Source organism: Cynocephalus volans, chromosome 1 (assembly GCF_027409185.1).
Source record: "Cynocephalus volans isolate mCynVol1 chromosome 1, mCynVol1.pri, whole genome shotgun sequence".
Taxonomy (NCBI): Eukaryota; Metazoa; Chordata; class Mammalia; order Dermoptera; family Cynocephalidae; genus Cynocephalus; species Cynocephalus volans.
Window position 1 is genome coordinate 229,840,922 of NC_084460.1, and position 22,329 is coordinate 229,863,250.

The following is a 22,329-nucleotide window of genomic DNA, read 5'->3' on the forward strand; positions in this document are numbered from 1 at the left end:
GTCTTTGAGAAAACGTGACTGTTTTTAGCTTAGCCTTCTGGTAAAAGCTTCATTCTAGACCATACTAAAATATCATATACATGGAACCAGTGTACCAGTCTCAGATAAACTGAACCAGTCATCTTCTCTCCTTTAATCCTTAAATTCATATTACTTCATAAAGCAGGAAGGAGAGTTAACATTTAATGAATGAGCATATTTTTCACATGTAAATCCTCACAGCCCCACAAAGTAGGTGTTGTTACCCCTACTTTCAAATTAAGAGACTGAGACTAAGAAATGTTACTTAGGTAACCTAGGTGGTAGAATCTATACTGAAACTAGATTTATCGGAGCCCAAAGTCTGTAATTATTACACTAACCTAGCTAAATCATACTTCATTCCAGGTTTTCAAACTGTTTTCTTCTCCTTGCTATGAATAACCTTATGTAGTCTTCTTTCTTCTTGGATGAATCCTTCATGATTTATATATCTTATGAAAAGAGGCTAGTATATAAAGCTTGCTATTAATATTTCATTCATTCATTCTACAATTTATGATTAGCCAGATACATCATAAATGCTAGATATTTAAAGATAGATAAAATGTGCAGTGTATAATTAAAGAGTTCACAGTCTAATATTGATTATTCTATTTCTTGCCCTGTGTAAACATTTATATGTAACCACACTAAGCGATCTTCTGTCCATTCCAAAGTAGAGGGATCTTTTAATCACAGTAGCTTCTGACGTAGACAACTTTTAATATATTTACAGAATAAGAAAAGATTGTTATTTAGTGTATAGTATATAGGGTGGTAGTGTTGGCTCGGCCCCTGAATTTAGTTATTTTATAGGATAAGCTGCTGTTAAAAAGACATCAAGAAATACAGTACTTAAATAATGTAGAAATTAACTTCTCTCATATGTAATAGTCCAGAGGTGAGTAGAACAGTGCTAACAAGGCAGCTCTCTACCATCCTTAAAGTATGGTTTTCCTCTCTAGAATCACAGTGGCTGCTCCACTTGTTATCATTTCCCTGCCGGTGAGAAGGGGGAGAGAAGTGAAGATCAGACGGGTTTTTTTTAATGATAATGTCCAGAATTTGTACAAATCGCTTTTGTTCACACCCTATTAGCCAGAACCTAGTCACATGGTCACACTTAGTAGTGAGAAAGGCTGGTAAATATATCCATTCTCTAGCTGGGTGACCATATGCCCAGCTAAAACTCCATATTACTAAGAGAAATATGGGATAATAGTCCTTGCCACACCTTTTGGCTGAGTAAGGTAAAGTTACCTGGAGAGTTTGAAATACCTTAAGATTCCATGACGTGGAATTAAATACTTAAAATTCTTTTACTCATACCCAGTGCTTATCATTAATTTCTGACACTGTTCTGTTAGAGAAACTAAATATATTTAACAAAGACTTAAGTAACCACTATTGCTTCTTTGACCATCTTTCCCAGAGAAGAATCAGTAGTAAAATAATAAAAACATCTGAAAGTTTTAAAACTTTCTCATTTCCAAGTCAGTTTACCATATTCATAAGTGATCAGGTTATAGAAAACTTCCTGCAGCTGGCCTGTCCTGCTTATCCCATGATCCTTTGCATTTTATAACCAGAAAATATAAACCTCCTTGTTAAGAAAAATATGAAATACAACTTATTTGTCTCTTCTTGCCCAGTCTAATTAAAGATAAAAATTGTCAGTCCTATAGAAAAGAAGCAATCTCCTTAATTTTAAAATAATTCAAGTTATGCTATAAATTGCTCTTTCTTTGTACTGATAAAGACAAAAGATACATAATGTTTAAAACCATCCAAATTGCTAAGCAAAGAGCTTTATTGACTAACCAATGAAGCTGAGGTGAAGGCCTCAAATAAGTCTCAATTTGACTGTACTCTCTTTTTATCATAAATAATAGATCCTCTCTAACATCTGACAATAAATGCAAAATGATAAGGACTGTTTTGTTGTCTGATTACGTTATTCAAAAGCTTGTTTTGACCTATATAAAATGTAAAGCCTTAGCCTCAGGCTTATGTTACCTCTAAAATTGTGTTTTAAAAGTTTGCATGAAGACATAACATACTTTATTGTAGGTAATACTTTTTTTTAAAAAGTACCTTCACTTTCACTTAAGATGGAAATGGCCTCATTATTATTTACCACCCTTCTTTCATTCCTTTGTTGCCCAACAACATGTATACTCTGTGTAAAGTGTCAGTGGGGATAAAGCAGTTCATTCTGGTTTTTTTCTATTGAAGTTACTGGTATTAGAGTGAAGGTGCTTCTAGTCATTTCTGACTAAAGCCTTATTTCTTCTTATAGTACATTGTCAGTACTTTGCCATAGACTTTTTTCCTTCCATCAGAATTTAAAATATTTGTGTCTTTTCCTCCAGGTTTTTATTTTTAATATGCCCTATTAAAAGTTTGTCACAGGTATGTAGGATATATGATCAAGGAGATCTGTTAATAATGAGTGTTTAAATTATGATATTCATTCAAAAACATATTGAGCTTGTACTATGTATCAGGATTTGCACTAAGTACTGGATCTACTATGAATAGCAAACAGACATGCTCCATGCTTCGTGGAATGGTGGCACAGTCTAGCAAAGCAGAGACTGATCAAATAGTCTCACAAATGTAGTTTTAAACTCTAAGTATCAAAAAGAAAGGGAAACTGCTGTTAGAAAATCTACTGGGGACTTGACAATCTAGGCGGTCAGAGAAGATGATTTTATGAAGTGATTTTTGAAAGGACAAGGTTGGGGGGCTTTCAAAGTACAAGGACCAGCATTATAAACACCCATTGGCCTAAAATAACTGAAAGTAAAAGGGAGGTAGTGCAATGAGAATAGTCAGATGCGAGACTATGTAGAGACTTAGAGGCCATATTACGGACTTTTGGTTGGTTCTTTATTCTAAGAGCAATAAGAAGCCATTTAAGGTTTTTTTTGTTTTTTTCGTTTTGTCTTTGGAGGGAGGGGGTGAGGAGTAGGAGGAAAGAATGGGGTGATATGATTAGATTTGCATTTTGGAAAGAACAGTGGCTATAGTACAGAGAATGGATTGGCTGATAAAGTTAGGAAGAACAGTTAGGCTGTTGTAGTCTATTGAGATTGTGATGGCTTAAACTGTGATGGATGCATTGGATATGGAAAAAAATGATATATTTGAGAGATATTTAAGGTTAAAGTTGACACTTGGTAATGGATTGGCTGTATAACAAGTAGATGTCAAGGATTTTTATGGCTTTCTGGATAGACAGTGGTGCCATACACTGAGAAAAGGAATACTAGAATAGGACCAGATTTGCAGGGTGGGCGGGGGAGAGGTGTGAGAGGGAGTGGCAGTTGGAGGGATAACATCAGTTTTGAGTATGTAAAATTGGAAGTGCTTTCCCAGTAGCAATTGGCCACATTGATCCAGAGTTCAGAGAAGAGGTCTGATCTAGAAGAGAAATTTGAGTTACTGGCATGCACATAGGCTGACACTGACATGGATTAGGAAGAGAGTACATAGCAAAAAAAGGGCTTTGAGAGAGCTAGATATATTCACATAATATGGCATAGTGTTTATTATTAGGGGCTTGGGTTTTATGGTCAGGCAAACCATAGCTGTACTACCTACTGGGAAACCTTGAGAAAATTATTTTGTACTTCTTTGAGTTTCAGTTTTCTCATCTGTAAAATGTGCAAATAATGTCTTCAGAAGGTTAGTTTAAGGAGAAATGAGATAAAGAAAATAAAGCTGTCTGATTTTGATACATATTAAGTATTCAATGAAATGATCACATGATGGTAATGTGTTTCTGAGTTGAAAAATTTGGTTGCAGAACAGTTCTCATTCTTAAAAAAATAAGATACACATGCATACATGTATACAGAAGACCTGAAAAGGTATATACCAAAATATCAATAGTAGTTACCCCTGAGGGTAATGGAAGATAAAGAGAGGAGATACATGTATGTTACATGTATCAGCTTTAAAATCTTAAGTCCAAAGTCTCATCTAAGTATCATCTAAATCTATTATGGATGAGACTCAAGGTACAGTTCATCCTGAGGCAAATTGCTCTCCAGTCGTGAACATGTGAAATCAAACAGGTTATGTGCTTCCAAAATACAGTGGAAGGACAGGCGTAGGATAGGTATTCCCGTTCCAAAAGGGAGCAAAAAGAAAAAAGAAAGGGATTACAGCTTCCAACCAAATTCAAAACCCAGCAGGACAAACACTAAATCTTGAGGCTTAAGAATAACCTTTGACTCCATGTCCTGTCTTTTGGACACACTGGGGTGGGGATTGGACTCTGAAGGCTTCAGGCAACCCAGCAACCATGGCTTTGCTGCCTGCAGCTCTCATGTGCTGGAGTCACATGCATTTGGCTCTCCCAGGCTGGTATTGCATACTGGTGGCTGTCTGGGGCCTTGTGGGCAGCCCTGTCCCCATAACTCCACTAGGCATTGCCTTTGTGGGGGCTCTCTCTGGTGGCCCCAACCCCATGGTTCTGCTGGGCATTGCCCTAGTGGGGAATCTGCAGTGGCCCTGACCCCAAGACTCCACTAGGCATTACCCTGATGGGGACACTGCAGTGATCTGCTTCAATGGCTGCAGATATTTATGTAGATACCTTGCTCATTATTAAAGGAAAGGAACTACATTTTCAAAGAGCTTATTGTGGGACAAATACATATGCTGTCTCCTTAAGTCCTTCAGGTAAATATTATTTTCATTTCAAAGAGAAAGAAACCAAAGTCTAAAACAGGCAAGTAAACTGGTCAGGACCAAAATACAGGACCGTAAAATAAAAATAGTTTGTCAAAGTTTAACATTTGGCATGCTGAGAAATTGGTTGCAGCACTGTTACCTAATATGAGGGGTCTTCAAAAAGTTCATGGATTAACGTTATCTTTTGATTCTATTTTTCCATTAGCTTTTTGAAGTACCCTTGTAGATAATTAGATTGGTAATCTAATCTGTCAAACTACAGATCTCCTAGATAAATTTTTGTATCTGGAGGGTGGGGGTGTGAGGGGCTTATAACCTAGTAGTCAGAGAATGGTTGAAGAAAGAGTTGTGTAAGCTAGGGTCTCTGAATTGCTAGTCCTATTACCTCATACTTTTTCTTTAAAACTTAAAACTGAGGTTGATGGTTAGCTCACCAGAATTTCAGAATGAACTTTAACTAGATTGTGTCTAAATCAATAAGTTTGTGTCTAAAGTGCTATGTATTGGGATAGTTAATATTTAATTCTTTCTTCTTGAACTGTGGAGCTCCTTATTGAGAGCATTTGTGGTAGCCAAGCAAAGGCTTCAATAAAGCTTTTGTTCTCTTTGTTAATCTTGGAACAGTTTGAAATGTTTTTAAATTGAGATTATTTTTTTAATCCATTCAACGTTTATTAAATTTCTTAATAAATTGTTGGAGGAAAGTAATGGTATTTTTCAGAATGTTGAGATTAGTTCTTGAGGATGAGAAGAAATAATGTTTGAACTGTTTAGAGTATTATAGATGACTTAAGGACACGTAACCTTTTTTTCCATGTGTAGGAAATAAGAGAATGTTCATTGTCAGTAAAAGGAAAAACATTCAATTTATGGAGCTCTATTTTAATATTTATGAAATTCATGAAAACTTGAACAGTTATATGTCTAAAATTATAGGAAATGTGCTGCCTTGGTTTTGAAGAAGAAGGATTGAAATTTTGTCTGGATAAAAGGGCAATTCTTAAGATAAGATTTTGCTTCATTTATGATAGTCAAGAGTATGTATGGACAACCGTTTTTAATAAATTGAAGATGTGTACTATATTTGATCACCATTGTATAAGTTTTGCTTTTGCACATTGAGAAAGAATACAAAGTACCTTATATCACAAGTATCTGAGTACCTGTTTATCTCTTTAGATACTGGTAGATCACTTGTTTTGCTAGTCTTTGGTATTGGAAGGAGTGTCAAATACACAGAAGCCAGAGTCATCTTGGCCAGATGGTGTTTGATACAGATGGATGGTTAGTTGTCATGCAGATCTCCTAGTTGGTAACTTGTTGCTGCCATCTGACTCAAAAGAATCATTCACACACACTGGCTGTCAAAAGCATCTTCTCTTCTGTCTGTTTTAGCTGTCATGTCTGTGCTCTGTACAGAAGTGTTGACAAGACATTGCTGTTGTACATTTTCAATGTGGTTGTTAGTGATTTTTCTGTTTTGTGGGGTCTTTGATAGTGCTGGAATGCACTTGGTTTGTAATTGTATTTTTTTTTTAAGAAAAATCCTGTGACCATGCAACAATTATCTGACCTTTCAAAAGGACTTTCCAGGTTATAAATTCATTAAGATCTGTTCAGTGAACAAAAAAAATTAATAAAAAGAAAAAAAAAACTTGTTCATTTAGTTTCCAAACATTGCAAATAAACTAAATTCTACTGGTTATTTCTTAACTTGATATAAAATCCTTTTCTGGACTTTCTGTCTCTATAGCCTATGATCAAACTCTTTATACTCTTTTCTAAATATGTATTTTCTCTTCTCAAATTACAACCCTTTTTTAAAATTTTTTTTTTGTCTTTTTCGTGACCGGCACTCAGCCAGTGAGTGCACCGGCCATTCCTATATAGGATCCGAACCCGCAGCGGGAGCATTGCTGCGCTCCCAGCGCCGCACTCTCCCAAGTGCGCCACGGGCTCGGCCCAAATTACAACCCTTTTTTTAAACAGTATAAGCTTTCATTTTTTTTCCAAAAAAAACTTCAAATGTTGCTATCTTTTGCATCCATTTTCCCAACCTTAATTTCCCTTTGTCTTGTTCACCTGCTGACCTTGTTTCCAGTTTTTCTGTTTCCCTTACAGAAATATAGACAAAGCCATTTCTTAATTCCTTCAGTTCACTTCTGAAGGCATGTCTATTTTTCTGATATTTCTTTATCAACTTTATTAGTTTATTTATTCAACTAATATTTACTGAGCATCTCAATGTGTGTCAGGCACTCTGTGATATTCTGGAGATATCAGGAGGAAATAGTCTCTGCCCTTGAGTTCATAATCAAGAGGGCAATCAGACTTATAGAAAATTAGGCTATAGTTCTATAACTGGTGTAATCTAAGTATGTGAAAAGTGTGGTGGGAGAATGTGGACCAGTGCTATTCTATTTCTCCTGCTGTACTTCCAGAGGATCAGTTTTTAAAATTATTACAGAATTTGAGCTTTATAATACTTTATTAAGTGGTTTGAGAAATAGTTCAAAACTTCAACTTGAAATAGTCATTGATCTATTAATTTTTCCAGCTATTGAATATATTTTCAGCATTATTCATTTATTGTAATATGTTATATGTGGATATGCTAATGTATGTTCTTAAGCCAGAGAGTAGAAGATGAAAATTAACTGGCAGAAATTTTCTGAGTTTGTTTTAAAAGAAAATATATGGTCATTTGTCTTCTTAATTAAGGTGGGGGGAGGGGCGGGGACCATGGTAGATGAAGAATGGGCTGAGGCTTGAATAACTTAGACATTTATTCTGGGCCTATCTCCAACTTGCTAAGATTTTTGTACTGTTTACTTAATATCTGGACAGTAGAATGTATATGCTTATCAAAATATAGTGAAAGAATAGGTAATTACTGATTGCTGTTTATAAAGAACTTTGAATTCTCTGTAGAAAATTCTAAATATACAGAAGTAAACATAGAAGGCTGTAAAATGTTTGCTGATTCTTTAGCCTTGGTAGCTCAGGATAGCCCAGATAAATCTAAAGTATTAAGAATTTGCTATAGATGGTTGGATCCTTCTTTCAGTCAACTTATCCACTCTTTCTGGGGCTCTTGGATTCGAATTTATATGGGAATAAGATGTCTTGATCTAGGAAACCCGGCCCTGAACTAGACTTGTGTATCTAATGACCAGTTCTGACACTCATATTTATTAGACATATGGTCCAGAGAGACTCACAAGGTTTATTCTTCTGTTCATAATAATAAAATCTACTTGGATTCTTTATTTCCTTTATTTTTTTTCAATAAGCATATAGTGAACATCTGTGACTATGTTACTTCACTGAGTTCTACAGGGAATGTCAGGTTGTGTAAGACTGCCCTCAGGCAGCGTGCAAAGGCAGCACACCTGTCAGTTATTCATGTTTGAAGTATATTACTTATTAAAATTCATCATTTATTTGGGAAAAATGTGGTATTTTGTTTTAATTTGTTAAGGTCAGTTACATTTGAGAATCAAGGAATAACTTTGTAATTAATAAAGGACTTTAGGCTTATTAGACTCTGAAAATAATAGCGCTTCACTAATTTTGAACTTTGATTAAGAGACAATTTAAAATCAAATATCTAGTATCTACTGAAGGACTTTCTGATATTACTATGACCCCATTTCATATTTCAAGGAATTTACAGTTTAGTCATTTCTTCATTTGTTCCTCCAGAGATAGATACTGGTAAAGAATTCTCTATTATATTTTGGTGATATATTTTTAAGACTATACTAACTTGATAATTGTGATATGACATTTTCAGATTTGCTTGGAGATTTGCAGCATCTTTATTCACTAATATAGACTTATGTCTTTTTTCATTACTTAATTCTCACGACTATTGCAATAAAATGGAAAAATGAGTGGATTAAAAATAAAGGAAATTATAGTATTTAAAATAATACACTAAAGATTAAGCATGATGTTCTCTTGACTTCTTAAAACTTAGAAGTTTCTTGTCAGTATAATTTTATAATTTGTGTTTGTCTCTCTGATTTTCATATTGTCTTAATTATATCTCTGTGTTTTTGTACTCTAAAGATCAATTCAGAAGTGTGTTTATTTGAAAGACATGAAATCTTAATTTTTTTAAGTTTTATTTTTAAAGAATAACTTCACTGTATAATCTGTTTTATTATTCATTCTTTTTTCTTTGTTATCATTAATAATTAAATTACAACTGTTATCCTAACTGAGAGACCAAGAACTCATATGTTTGAACTCTTGTCTGAAATTTCTTTAAATAAGATGATTTTTTAAAAATTTTACAGTGCTTTAAATGTTTTAAATCACTTCTGTTTGTAGTAATTACAAATATATTCCTGGAGCCAGTTTGTATTTCATAAACAAATACTCAATACCTGGGAAATGGCAATATAGACAACTCATATTTATTTATCATTATTAATGGGCAATAAATGTATGTTCATGTCTGTCAGTAAATATCAGGCTAACTGGTTTTTATGTCAGCAGACTGAGAACTATGAGCAGAGAATACGTGAGCAAGAGGAACAGCTGTCACTTCAACAAAGTATTATTGATGAGCTAAAATCACAGTTACTTCTTGTGAATTCCAGTCGAGGTATGTTTATATTAATTTTTTATGTATTTCTTGAACCCCTTGGAGAAGAGAAAGGTGGAAGTTGAGTTTTTCTATTTTATTTCTTCGTTTCTCAATAGTTCTGATATTATTAGTAATAACTATGGTGTGCAGTTGTACATTATGTTATATATATGAACACTTGTGGGATATGGGAAAATGGACTCTCACATATGCTATATGGTGAAACTCTAAGTTGATAAAACTTTCAAGAAGGCAATTTGCCAATAAAAATCAAAAGCTTTTTAAAATGTGTTTGCCTTTTGAACCAATAATTTAAGTCTTAAGAAAATAGTTGTTTAAGTACTCAAAGGTATATATGCAAGGATGTGCATCACAGTATAATTTCTAATAATGAAAAACTAGAAACAAAGAAATATCCACAGTTAAGTTACAGTGATCTGTATGAACATCTATGTAGCAAAGGAAGTGGTGATAATAGATGTTAACTTACAAGAAATATGTTCATGATATTTAGCCAAGTGACCAGAGTAGGATAGAAAAATATATAAAATGTTACTTCATTTCTGCAGGGGAAAAAATGATTCTTTTGTAAAATTATATGTATAGAAAAGAAAAACTCTGATAGAATATAAACAAAAATATTAACAGGAATGATTCACAGGTGACAAAAGTTGTTGGTAGCTTTTATTTTTTATTCTTTTTTGGCATGTATCCATTTTCCTGTAATAAGCATGGAGTATTTATGTAAATAACTATCTTAAATAAGAAATGCATACATGAAAATATAACTTATATAAAAGCTTAATTGTTGCTGACATTAAGATGCAACAGGCATATTTCTAGTTTTGTAAATTCTACATATTTTACTTACCATGACTTTGGGAGTATAGAGGTTTTGTGTGTTTAGTGGAAAGGAAAAAATCTAAATGGGCAACTTGTCAAAGTAACTATTATCTAAAGAATTTTTTAAAGCTTATAGCTTAAAATCTATTCTTTTAAAATTATGATTTTGGTTTGTATTGCTTCTACTTTTTGAGATGGAACCAAAAATAAAAGGTTCCTACTGATGTACAAGAGATTTTTGTCTTGCAGATAACAGTTATGCCTGTGTTCCTCTACTTGAAGACGGTGAAACATGGAAGAATAATTTGACCATTGATCAGCTACATGATAAAGTGAAATCAGGAATACTGAGAGAAAAACAACCAAAGGTAGACTGTACTGTCAGATTTATTACATAAAGGAAATAAGGAATGACAAATCAGGTCCCACAGCCTTCCTGAATTATTTTGTTAATATTCTATCGCAATTTGGGTGGGCAGGACACTGGGAGAAAGTGGACAAGATTCTTTTTAACCCCTAACAATGCTTCTGCAAAAAGCAACATTCAGATGCTGATACTTAACACATTTTCCTCATTTTATTTTCCTGAAATGATCTACCACTGGAATTCTAAACAGAAATTCCATACAAATATATGACTTAGATGTTCCTAAATAGAAGAACTATTTCCAAGTAAAATAAAGGCTCAGGTTGCACATTTCTTAGTATTCTTTTTTCTGTAGCACAAGCATTTAACAAAGAAATAAAGCAAAGGGATGAAACTAAGGTAGGTAGGAAGACACAGATGATTCTAGATTAGAAAATAGCTTTCTAGCTTTTTCTTCAATTGCCTTGCTTAGTTTAGAAAAAAAAATGCAGCTAACCAGCTTAAACAAAAGTCTTTATGGAAGCAATATAGAAAGGATTAGTATATATCTGCAAGGAGACATATAGGAGGAAGTTCATGCCACATTTATTAGAAACATCCTAAGCATCCATTAGTAGCAGAATAGTACATCTTTAGAAACACTGTAGGAAAATTAAAATAAACTATATTTTTTATATCAGTATACTTATATTTCAAAAGCAATGTTGAGTAAAAACTGGAAATTACAAAATGATAAAATGGGAATAATTTATGTAATTTTTCAAACATATAAAATATAACTCCATTAATGTTTGTGAAAACACAAATATGTAGTAAAAGTATAAAAACATGGACAGAAAAGGTATACATCTTTAGAAAAATGATGGCCTCTAGAGTTGGAGAGAGAGGAGACTGTGATCGGGGAAGGGAATAAAGGAGCCTTCAGTTTTATCTGCAACTTTTATATATATATATATATATAAAAGATCTGAAGCAAGTATGGCAAAATGTTAACACTTGTTAAATCAGGGTAGTGGGCATATAGATGTATATTATATTATTCTCTGTGTTTTCCTGAATCACTGAAACTTTATAAATTTGAAAAAGATTTTTTAAATGAGTTGAGTTTTAGTGGGATGATATATCTTTTGAATAAAATAGGAACTCATAACAAGGAAAGACTCTTAGTATCAATAAGATCAATTAAGTCGAGAGTACTATATTTCTTTCTTTCCTGCTAAATAAGGTAGGCAATTTCAGCTTTGTTTGTCAGGGTTATTCAATTATTAATCCTGTAACTGTCTTAACTTATTATTTAACATCAAGTCTGAGAAATCCAACTTTGAGAACTTTTCCTATAAATACGAATTTTAGAATGAGAAGTTGTGTATAGTATTATAGAGAAATCGCTATAGTTCATATTTTTTTATTCAAAACCATTATTTATTTGAATCATTGCTTTCTTTACCCTATTTCAATTTCCACTTATCTAAAAATACTGACTAATAAACACAAGAAGCCATGACATTGGAATATGTTTAGGTTTATTCTGCAACAGAGGAATTTCAGAAAAAGTGATTTTGACTTTTGGAATACAGTTTTATTATTAGGCCTTTTATGGTACATTATAAAATCACTGAATTATTATAAATGCTGATTTATATGCCATTACTATTAATTTTTATAATCAAAATTTTTATATTCCATTTATAGCATTTCTTTGAAGGTCATAGGATATCTTTGGTTCAACATATATAGAAGGTATTTTTGAAAATAACGTTGGTTAGAATAAAAGGAATGAGGCTGGCCAGTTAGCTCAGTTGGTTAGAGCACAGCCTTATAACCCCAAAGTTACAGGTTTGGATCCCCATACTGGCCAGCCAGAAAAAAAGAAGAAAGGATAACGTGAAAAGCTCTGACATATATTAATAATTAAAAAAAAAAATTTTAGGTTTTTTTTGTTCTTTATTTTAAATTTGGGTAATTTGTATTTATGGAAGTTTTAGAGTTTATTTGTCAGTCAATAAGTTTTCAGAGGGAGACCTTTAACAGAAATCTTTTAAAAATTATATTCGTTTTAATTTTGTTAGATAAGTTTTTTTGTTTTGTTTTGTTTTTTGGTGGCTGGCTGGGACGGGGATCCAAACCCTTTACCTTGGTATTATCAGCACCACATTCTGACAAGTGAGCTAACTGGCCAGCCTGTAAGATAAGTTTTCATCTGTAAAATATATATCTGGATATGTGGGATGAAATTAAGTTTAAGTAGCAGAAATCATGTCAGAGATACTTATTTCCAAAGAATTAATAATGTTGCATTAATTGTAACCATATTTGTGGCTAGACGGTAAGAGGAAAAGCTCCAAGTAAGGAAGAAAGCCCTAAGTAAGGAGTAAGTCTAAGTTCAGTGAGTTCTCTTAATTATCTTTACTACTAGGGGAAAGGTTTATGTGATAGGCACATTTTAATACTTTGAATAGATCATCAATTGAGTCTTTTTATACTGTAACCACTTAATAAAAGTAAAAATTAACTCTTATATTTTAGCTTTTTCTTCTTTCTTTATATATCTCTAGCCAAAGTGCTAATAAGGGATTAAAGAGAAGAAGAAATATATTCTAAAAGAATGGATAAATTAGATTTATTGAATATTTGACAGCTAGCTGTATATTCAATGTAAAAAAACTAGGCCTAATTTAGAAAATAAACTGGCCAGTCAAGCAATTGAAATTGAAATCTTTTCCATTGGCATATGTGTTAGTCATATTGGCATATACATAGTGAGTTATAATTAACTCCATTGTAATATAACTCCATTATAAATAACTTCCATTGGCATATACTTAGTGAGTTATAATTAAATTTACTTTTAGCTAATACAGGTGAAATCTTTTCCTAAAGAACTTTGAATGATTTGGTTATATTAAGTTTTGTCCAAAATTTTAAAAAATCCATGTTGGTTGGTTGCAGTTTCGTAAAAGTATTGATCCACATGGATGAGAAGTAGAAAGCATTACAGAGAAATGGTTAAAGTGATGGTATGATTTTTTTTTTCTATTTTCTATATATTTTAATATTATGAGTCTTCTGAGAAACTCGTCTCTCTCTAGAAATCACATTCATTACAGTTGGCCTAGCTTCTGCAATGAATTAGTAAGTTAATAGAAATGCTTTGAACAAGTAACAGAAGGGAGCTACTACTAACCACCTACAGTTCTTTCCTCCTTCTGTTTGGTGGGTGGTTTGAGGATTTGTTTTCCTTAGACTATTTGTTATGTTTAGGACTTTGTTTTGTTAGGTTATTTGAGAGGGGAAAGACTCGTGGACATTTTGGCAAATGGCAGCCAGCTGCCTTGGAAAATGAGACATATAGTGGAGGAAAGAGGGATACGTGAAGAGGAAAGAGGCCCTTTTTAAAAATTTTACATAAAAAACAAATTTATAGTTAGCCTCTGTTCATGTTATTTTTACACAAATAGCTTGCCAGAGTCTTAACTTCTAAGAGACATAAAATGGTCAAAATGATACAATCTGTATCATTAGATGACCCTTGTTACCATGTGTATAGTTCGGAGACATTAGGAAAGGAAGTACTCAATTTAATGGAAAACCTGAGTTTCACCTCTTGCATACCACTGTAGTTTGCACAGTCTTTCACATTATCTGTTATATAACAAATTACTCCAAACTTACCCCAAAACTTAACAGCTTAAAACAACAAATATTTATTATCTCAGTTTCTGTAAGTCAGAAATTCAGGAATGCCTTAGCTGGGTGGTTCTGGCTCTGGATCTCTCGTGTGTTTGCTGTCAGGATGTCTGGCTCACTCACGTGACTGTTGGCAGGAGGTCTTGTTATGTGGGCCTCTCCTTGAGACCTGGCAGCTAACTTCCCTCAAAGTAAGGGATCCAAGAGAGAGAGAGTAAGGACCTTTCTATGATCTATCTACCCTGCAGTGACCGGTAAGGGGATCGCAACCCTCAGCACTGTGTGGTCACTATATAGGATCCAAACCCGCGGCCTCGGCGCTACCAGCGCCGCACTCTCCCGAGTGAGCCACAGGGCCGGCCCGTATATACCTTCATTTCTACTTTATTCTGTTTATTAGAAGCCAGTCACTAAATATTCCATAGGCAAACAGTTAAGCTCTACCTCTTGAAGGGAGGAATATGAAAGTTTTCTAAATACATTTTAAAAGGCTTTATAGATTATCTTTTGCACACAGAAGACGGTGCCAAAGATCAAGGGCTGAGAGTGGAGTAGGGGGTTAATTTGCCATATGATAAATATTGATGAAAGGTAAAGGAACTTGCCAGAATTTAGTAGTGAATTCAACTTCCTGAGTTCTGTCATTATTAATCTCAGAGAAAGAAATATCATAGCTTATCATTTTAAGAACAATTTCAAAAATTCTAATATGAATATAGATGTTCCAGAGGAGAATAATAGCTGAGTGATGCTTAGAGAACCAAGAAATTGTTGCATATTATTACTAATTCTTTTTTTATAACCAGTTTTAGAAATTGAAAATATTCGAAGATAGGAAATCAAATAACACAAAAATGCATACATTTATTCTTAACAAAGACTATTCATCTCTTGTTTGCAGAACACCATTGTCAGACATAGTAACCTATGTCCATGATAGCAGTTATTATTTAAATAACAGTTTGCATTTAAATGTAATTATAATTATCATTGTTTAACTCACTTTTTACAAAACCAGGATTGTAGTATACTGCGTCATTTTTAATCTCAGAAATGAGATTTTTTACAATATTTGCTTCTGGGAGGTGGTTCAGTTGCTAAACTAAAACTAAATACTGATTACATTTCTGGGGTTTGACAGAAATTGTTTGCCCTTTCTATCCCACTTTTTGTTTTTGTGGGGAGTTATACAAAATTCTAGAGTGTTTTGGTGCAAGAGAATATATACAGAGCAGTTATATAGAATACAAAATAGTTTGATATTGGTAAATTATTTTTCTTCATTCATGCAATAATTCTGAATTCCTGCTGTATACCTGACACTGCCAACCACTGGAGAACAAAAACATATTGTCCCTGTCTTCTGGCTTAAAGTCTCAATTGAATAATAAAATTGATATTATTGAATATTGTAAAGTTATTTCAGATTTTAGGACATAAAATATGAAGTAAAACATAATATAAGTTTATTTGAACTTATAACTATTTAAATAGACTTGATGTGTTCTCATGCCCATATAGCTGATTTTATGTCTCATTTCTGGTTTTCTATATATATTTCTAATTTATTCTTTATACATATCTTTGTTTTTTCATCTGAGTTAATCAGAAGTTTAAAAACACGAGGAGAGCAATTGTTACTGAAAGATGCCAGTTAGACAGTTTACAAATTTGTAATGTAGTTATCATTGTGATTAGAACATCAGATATGAGTAGCTTTGAGGAGCTGGAAAGATTTTATAGGTTTATAATAGTAAACAGTGATGTAGCTGTGGAGCTGCCATCAGTGCTCACATTAAGGAAACAAGATGTGCTGTACCTGGCAATCGCAAGTAAATATAGAAGCTCTGACATGTTTGAAGAAAGCTGATGTCTAAAAATTCACTTGTCAATCACTCAGACAAGAGGTATTTATTGAACTTTTTATATTTGCCCAGACTTGCTAGTCATTGACAGAAACAAAAAAAGAGTAAGACAACATCCATGCCCTTTAAGGAGCTATAGTCTGCTTAGGAAAACAAAGATTTGGAGACCCAAAGCAATTAACATGCATTGTAAAACGATGTGAAGTTCCTACTTAAAATTTTATGGCACAGATAAAACATATAGGACTTAATTTAAGAATCACAATTCCCAGTGAGCTGAAGGTAGGCTTGAGCAGAGGCTCAAGATTTAGTTCAAGTAGGGAAAAAGAAGACAAGTTCTTATTCGTCTCTATCTTGGTTATATGTACATAGATATGTGTAAACTTAAATTTTTTACAAGATTTTGATGGAAAAAGGATAGTTCTAGACAAGAACCAAAATTATTCCAGGCCACATTGAAGAGCACTATATTAACCAAAAACTAAAACAGGGCTTTGAATGAGCAATTTCATTTGCTGTAACCACTTTTAAATAACATAATCATGGCTTTAGAGGAGAGAGTGCTCCCTACTTTTTTTGTTACTTTTTTCTATAGACAGTCCTTCAGTGAGCAGCATTTACCCATGGTGTGTTTCTTTAGTTATCTTGTAGGGCAGTTTTGACAGGCAGTGTATGAACTTGAGCCCTGTTCTGCAATACAAGCCTTCTGTAGCTTATAAAATCCTAGTCTCATAGGTCTAGGTTTTGGATGGCATCACCATCCTTGCCCTTTTCATATTTCATATACTTGGACTTCAGGTGTAGCTCCCACTTAGGGATATCCATCTGGATTTTGGGCCTCCGTAGATTCTCTGAACATGACAAACACTTTCTGTTGCAAGTCTCTTAAACTATGTTTGTTTGTTTAAGTTGCTGTATATTGTCCAGGTACCTGGTTTTATACACATTGTAAAAGCTTTAAATTAGAGTATAGGATACAGGTATATGATAAATATGTTTTTCATCATTTGAGCAAAAGTTAAAAATTAGGCCTTTGGTCAAAATATGTAACTATCAAGTGATTTCCATGGGAAAGTCAAATCTGGTTTACATCATCTAAATACACAGTGCCTTTTCTAAGAGAAGAACTTGAAATAAATTTGACTGTTTATGTTCAAAACTCAACATCTTCAGAAATTATCCCTGTGTTTCTTCAATGCTTGATTCTTTCTTTTTACCTTTCATTAGACAGAAATGGTGATTGTGCACATTATACAATGTGAAATATTGTGTACATGCCAACCTAGTCTGAGGCTTACAGAGAACTGGAGAAAAGTGTGTGTTTGTGTGTAGCACCTCAGGGAATTATTGTCTCCTCAGACAAAGCAAATGTCCAGTTCCCCTTGGTTTTGTTTCCAGAGACTGGATCAGACATATCCTATTTTTATATATAACATCTCTTTATTTGTAGATTAATCTATTTATAGACTGGTAGAATAATAATAAAAAGAAAAACATTGTCTTCAACCAGTTCATTCATTAGCATTCAGAGTTTTTTCCAAAATGTCATAATTAAGATGATCATAAACTCTTAAGAAAAAAATACATCAATATCCAAAGCATTTTAATATTTACATTGAAATTTCTATTGCATAAATTTTATTTTTTTCCATATCTGAATTATTAATTCATTCTAATCCTTTCCTGTTCTGGGTCTTTGTTTTTTAATTCGGTAGTACATCATTTCAGGGTTTTTACATTGTTATAATACTGGAAATAATTTGGGGGAAGAGAAGAAAATGAGAAATGGCATATCACTTTTTAAATTCTCTTTCCTAAATTCTAAGCAAATTTAAATATTTCTAGTGTAGCTTTTCTCCCTTTTCCCCCCTATTATCCCCTTTTTCACACCCCTGCCTTTTTTTTTTTTTTTTTTAACTCTTCTCCAAAGCCTCAAAATAGCGTTGATATATTCTATCCGGCCTTGATTTCTCTTTACCAAGGCATGAAAGGCTATTCTTTCAACCTCAGTAGGTAAGGAATAACTACCCGCCCCTCCCCAAACAATCTAGTTCCTCTTATTATTGTGTTATAATCTTTCATCTGTCATCCTAAAAATTCTTAAAATCTGTTTTGAAGATATTTGGGTGTTTTTTTAGTGTTATGAAATGCTTTAACATTCAGTTTGTTGTAAATTTTTTTGGTTAAATCATATGGTGAAAATCCAGCCTCACAGATAGTGTAGTTGGGAAGGGGAAGAATATTTTAATAGCTTTTTAGCAACTGTAGATATTCTTCTTTGATACTACACCAAAACTTGATAAGTGGTAGTTTTTTAAATGTTAGCAACAGTATCAGATCTAAAACTAAATCAGTGAGCTTTTTGCTGCATTAAATGCCATTGGTCTGTCTTGTACTTTGAATGTATCTTTTACTTATATATGATTTTATAACATCATGAATTGGCCATTTGGGAAATACTGATCCACTGAGTTAAGTAGATCTTCCAGATGTTGACTGATTTCATTGTATATCTAAGAATCACATTTAGCATCATCACTGATCTCATCAGAAAAGTCTTTTAAGTTTTGGGCAGCTGTCAAGCTTACTGTGACAGGTACAAGTTTTCCAAAATTTTAATTTTCACTTGAAAGTTCAAGTTTTATCATTGGCAACAAATCTTGTCAGTTGTTTTTCTTAACTGACTAACTTCATTTGCTTTTGAAAAAATATCTGAATAACTGTAGCTTGCATGTCAGTGATTCTTTCAAGTGAAAATGGCATTCCATTAAAAAAGTTGACTGGTTCAGCTTGCAATTCAAACAGTTGCATGGGTGCTTTTCCCTAAAACAACCACTTTACATCAGTATGCAGCAGAAGTCCTCTGTGTGTTATTCCATTTTGTCACAGAGAATATTAAAAAGATGTTAACTTGGGATCAAAATTCATAAAATTAATAATTTGTACTGTTTTATTAAGGACATTCTTAAGTGAAACTTCCTTTTAAAAAAAAAAAAAACTGAATGTGTGGCATTAACGAATACAGTGACTACAGTTTGGCACCGTGGCCTTAGTTATGCTCAAACACCAGCAGTTTTACTTACCATTACTTTTGCATCATCAGTGTAAATGCCAACACAGTAAGAAATACAAGTAGCATTTTAATAGTATTGTGACAATAGTTGACCTCATGGATGTCAGTATCTGGGATTTGATTTTACCCTATTTACAAACTGATAAGTTAGCTAGTTACTATTTCATGGATGCTGGAAGAAAATAAGACTGGATCAGAAAAAAAGGACTTTATTATTCACAGCCCAGCAAGCAGCAAGAACGTATTTGCATTGGTCCTGCCTTGGTAGCTCAGATAGACCCTGACAGATGCCTACACATGCAATTGGTTGCGTTAAAGGAGAGGAATATTGAGCTTGCAGAACCCACCATTTTACAGCAAGTGTAAGCAAGCCTGTTCTTTGTCCAAGATGGAGATATTACCTCATCTTTCAAGTTTCCTCTCTGCAAACACAACCCTGGGGGAATGTCCTAGGTAAAGAACTGTCAGAGTCTTGTATTTGTGGCATGCACAGCAAAAGTGGATAGGGATGCTAGGGGTCCATGGCAAGATTCCGTCTCCCAACAGTGGATGTCTTGAAAGGATCTTGAGACCCCCAGGGATCCCAGACCAAATTTTGAGAACCAGAGGTTTAACCAGATTATAATTTCCTGTTCAAAAAATCATGTTGCCTTTTTGTCAATAAATTACTTATTTTTCATCCTACTGAAAAATTTCATGCTCTAAGTATACTATAACATCTCCTCAGGGACCTTTATTTGTGCATGAAGGTCATAGTGCTTGCTCATCAGTCATTTTCACATTTATTGGTTAGTAAATTGTTTTACAACCTCATACTTTAAATCATGACACTTGTAAAATACTCCCAGTTACTTATCAATATCTAGCATACGAAGTCTAGAGCAGACTCTGAATTTTGACTCTAATCTGTAAAAAGACAGTGTGGTATCAGGGATTCGTCTGATGCGTTTCCTAGTATGTTCAACAAAACCCTAGATCTATGAAATGCTGCATACTATGTACTCGGTGTGGTAATTTTTAAAGGCACATGAATATATGCAGTATCTGAAATCAACAGAAAGAAAACCACTTACCTTCGTTTAACCACACTTTTCCTAATGTTGTATTTTAACATTTTCTTATTGGATTTGTAGTCACCTCTAAGATATTGCTAGGATTTGGGGTAGAGAAGGGGAAGGCTCACCTAATTTTTCACTTGCATCTAATATGTTGAACTCTCTGAACTTCTCTGGTGCTTGCTTATGCAGTTTTGCTATGTTATGAAAGCTGAGATTTTCCCTGAAAGATTTTTTTTCTTTGCCAGTGAGTCATGTTTCCATATACTTTGCTCTAAGATATACAAGGGTACTTCAAAAAATTAATGAAAAAATAGAATTAAAAGATGATGTGAATCTTTCCATGAACTTTTTAAACACCCCTCATATATCCTAGAATCTTAATAAAACTGAAGTGTTTCCCACACATTCTATGTCCATTAACCTGTGGGTTTTTTTTTTTTTTTTCCCTTCCCTGATAAAAGTCCCATTTAGAAACAATAATTCCGAGATGGATATCTTTTGTCTTCTCTCTCTCATTGTGTTTATCAATAATGGTGTGATTTTTTCATTCCAACTCAGTTTCATCTAAGTTACTCCATATCTGATGGATTTATCCACTGTTATTTCTACTCCTAATTGTTCTTCACTATTTAACATTAAGGACAGCATGTTTCCCTCTACATGTCATCCCAGTAATACTACAGGGAGCCACTGTCATATCTATATTCCCTAGAGCTAGCATCTGGACAGTATTCCTGCTGGATGGTCAAATGGCCACAGTAACTCTCATTGTTTTCCTTCTTGCTGCTGTTAATTGAACATTCTCTCCTCCCTCCTCTTTACCTATGCTGTATCCTAAGGATCCTCATTTCTTTTTTTTTTTTTTTTTTTTTTGATGTGTACATTTGTTTATTTTTATTATTGTGATAAAATATATATATAACATAAGATTTGCCATTTTAACCATTTTTAAACATACAATTCTGTGGTGGAATTAATTACATTCACAATGCTGTGTAACCATCACCTCTATTTCCAAAACTTTTTGTCATACTAAACATAAAATTTTTTTTCCTCTGTCCAGTATGGGGATCTGAACCCTTGTTAAACATAAACTCTGTACCCATAAAACAATAACTTTCTGTTATTCCTTCCCCCCAGTTTCTGGTAACCTCTAATCTATTTCTGTCTCTGGATTTTTTTCTTTTTTATTTTTTAAATAAAAATTTAACATAGGGTAATTAACATATCTATCACCTCAAACATTTATCATTTCTTTGTATTGGGAAATTCAAAATCCTCTGTACTAGCTATTTGAAATTACACAATGAACTGTTGTTAACTGGTTTCCCTTCAGTGCTATAGAACACCAGATATTATCCCTCCTGTCTAGCTACAATTTTGTATACATTGACCACTCTCTCCCTATCCCCCCAGTCCCCTACACTTAGCAGTCTCTAGTAACCACTATTCTACTCTCTAATTCTATGGAATCAACTTTTCTACTCTCTACTTCTATGAAATCAACTTTTTTAGCTTCCACATATGAGTGAGAATATGTAGTAGTTCTCTTTCTGTGCCGGGCTTATTTCACTTAAAATAATTTTCACCAAGCTCATCTATGTTGCTTCAAATGGCAGAATTTTATTCTTTTTTATGGCCGAGTAGTATTTCATTGTATATGTATACCCCATTTTCTGTATCCAGTCATCTGTTGGTGGACATTTAGGTTTGTTCCATATCTTGGCTGTTGTGAATAGACCCGTGATGAACATAGGAGCACAGGTATCCCTTCTGAGAATCCTCATTTCTTTCCCCAGTTCTTTTCTCTCATCTTCCTAAGAACAAAGTGATAATTATCTTATAAAACTGAATCTAAAACTCTCCTTTCTTTTTTGGTAAATGTTCATTCATTTTAACATGAAGAAGATACTAGATCATGGTAGTTTGTGGTTTTTACTAAATTCTTTCTTGACCATAAAAAAAGCTGGTGAGACCCCAATTTTGTTTTGAATTTTACTACTCCAGGAAAAGCTAATCTCAGTTTCTTTAGGGTTTCTCCTGCCCTGAGATTTTTTGCTGCTATGAAGAATGGCTTTACATCAAAAAAGGGAAATGGAAATTAGAAGTGTAAA

General features: G+C 33.5%; 1 protein-coding gene across 4 annotated transcripts in view; it reads left to right on the plus strand.

The window, feature by feature from the left end:
• The window catches only part of TANK (TRAF family member associated NFKB activator), an 82,058-nt gene that overhangs the window by 42,607 nt on the left and 17,122 nt on the right, over positions 1-22,329 (plus strand). For all 4 annotated transcript variants that reach the window (XM_063104635.1, XM_063104625.1, XM_063104643.1 and 1 more), the window contains exons 3-4: positions 9,232-9,340; positions 10,415-10,533. In XM_063104635.1, coding sequence (XP_062960705.1) covers positions 9,232-9,340; positions 10,415-10,533 — 228 coding nt within the window. The remainder of the gene's footprint in view (positions 1-9,231; positions 9,341-10,414; positions 10,534-22,329) is intronic.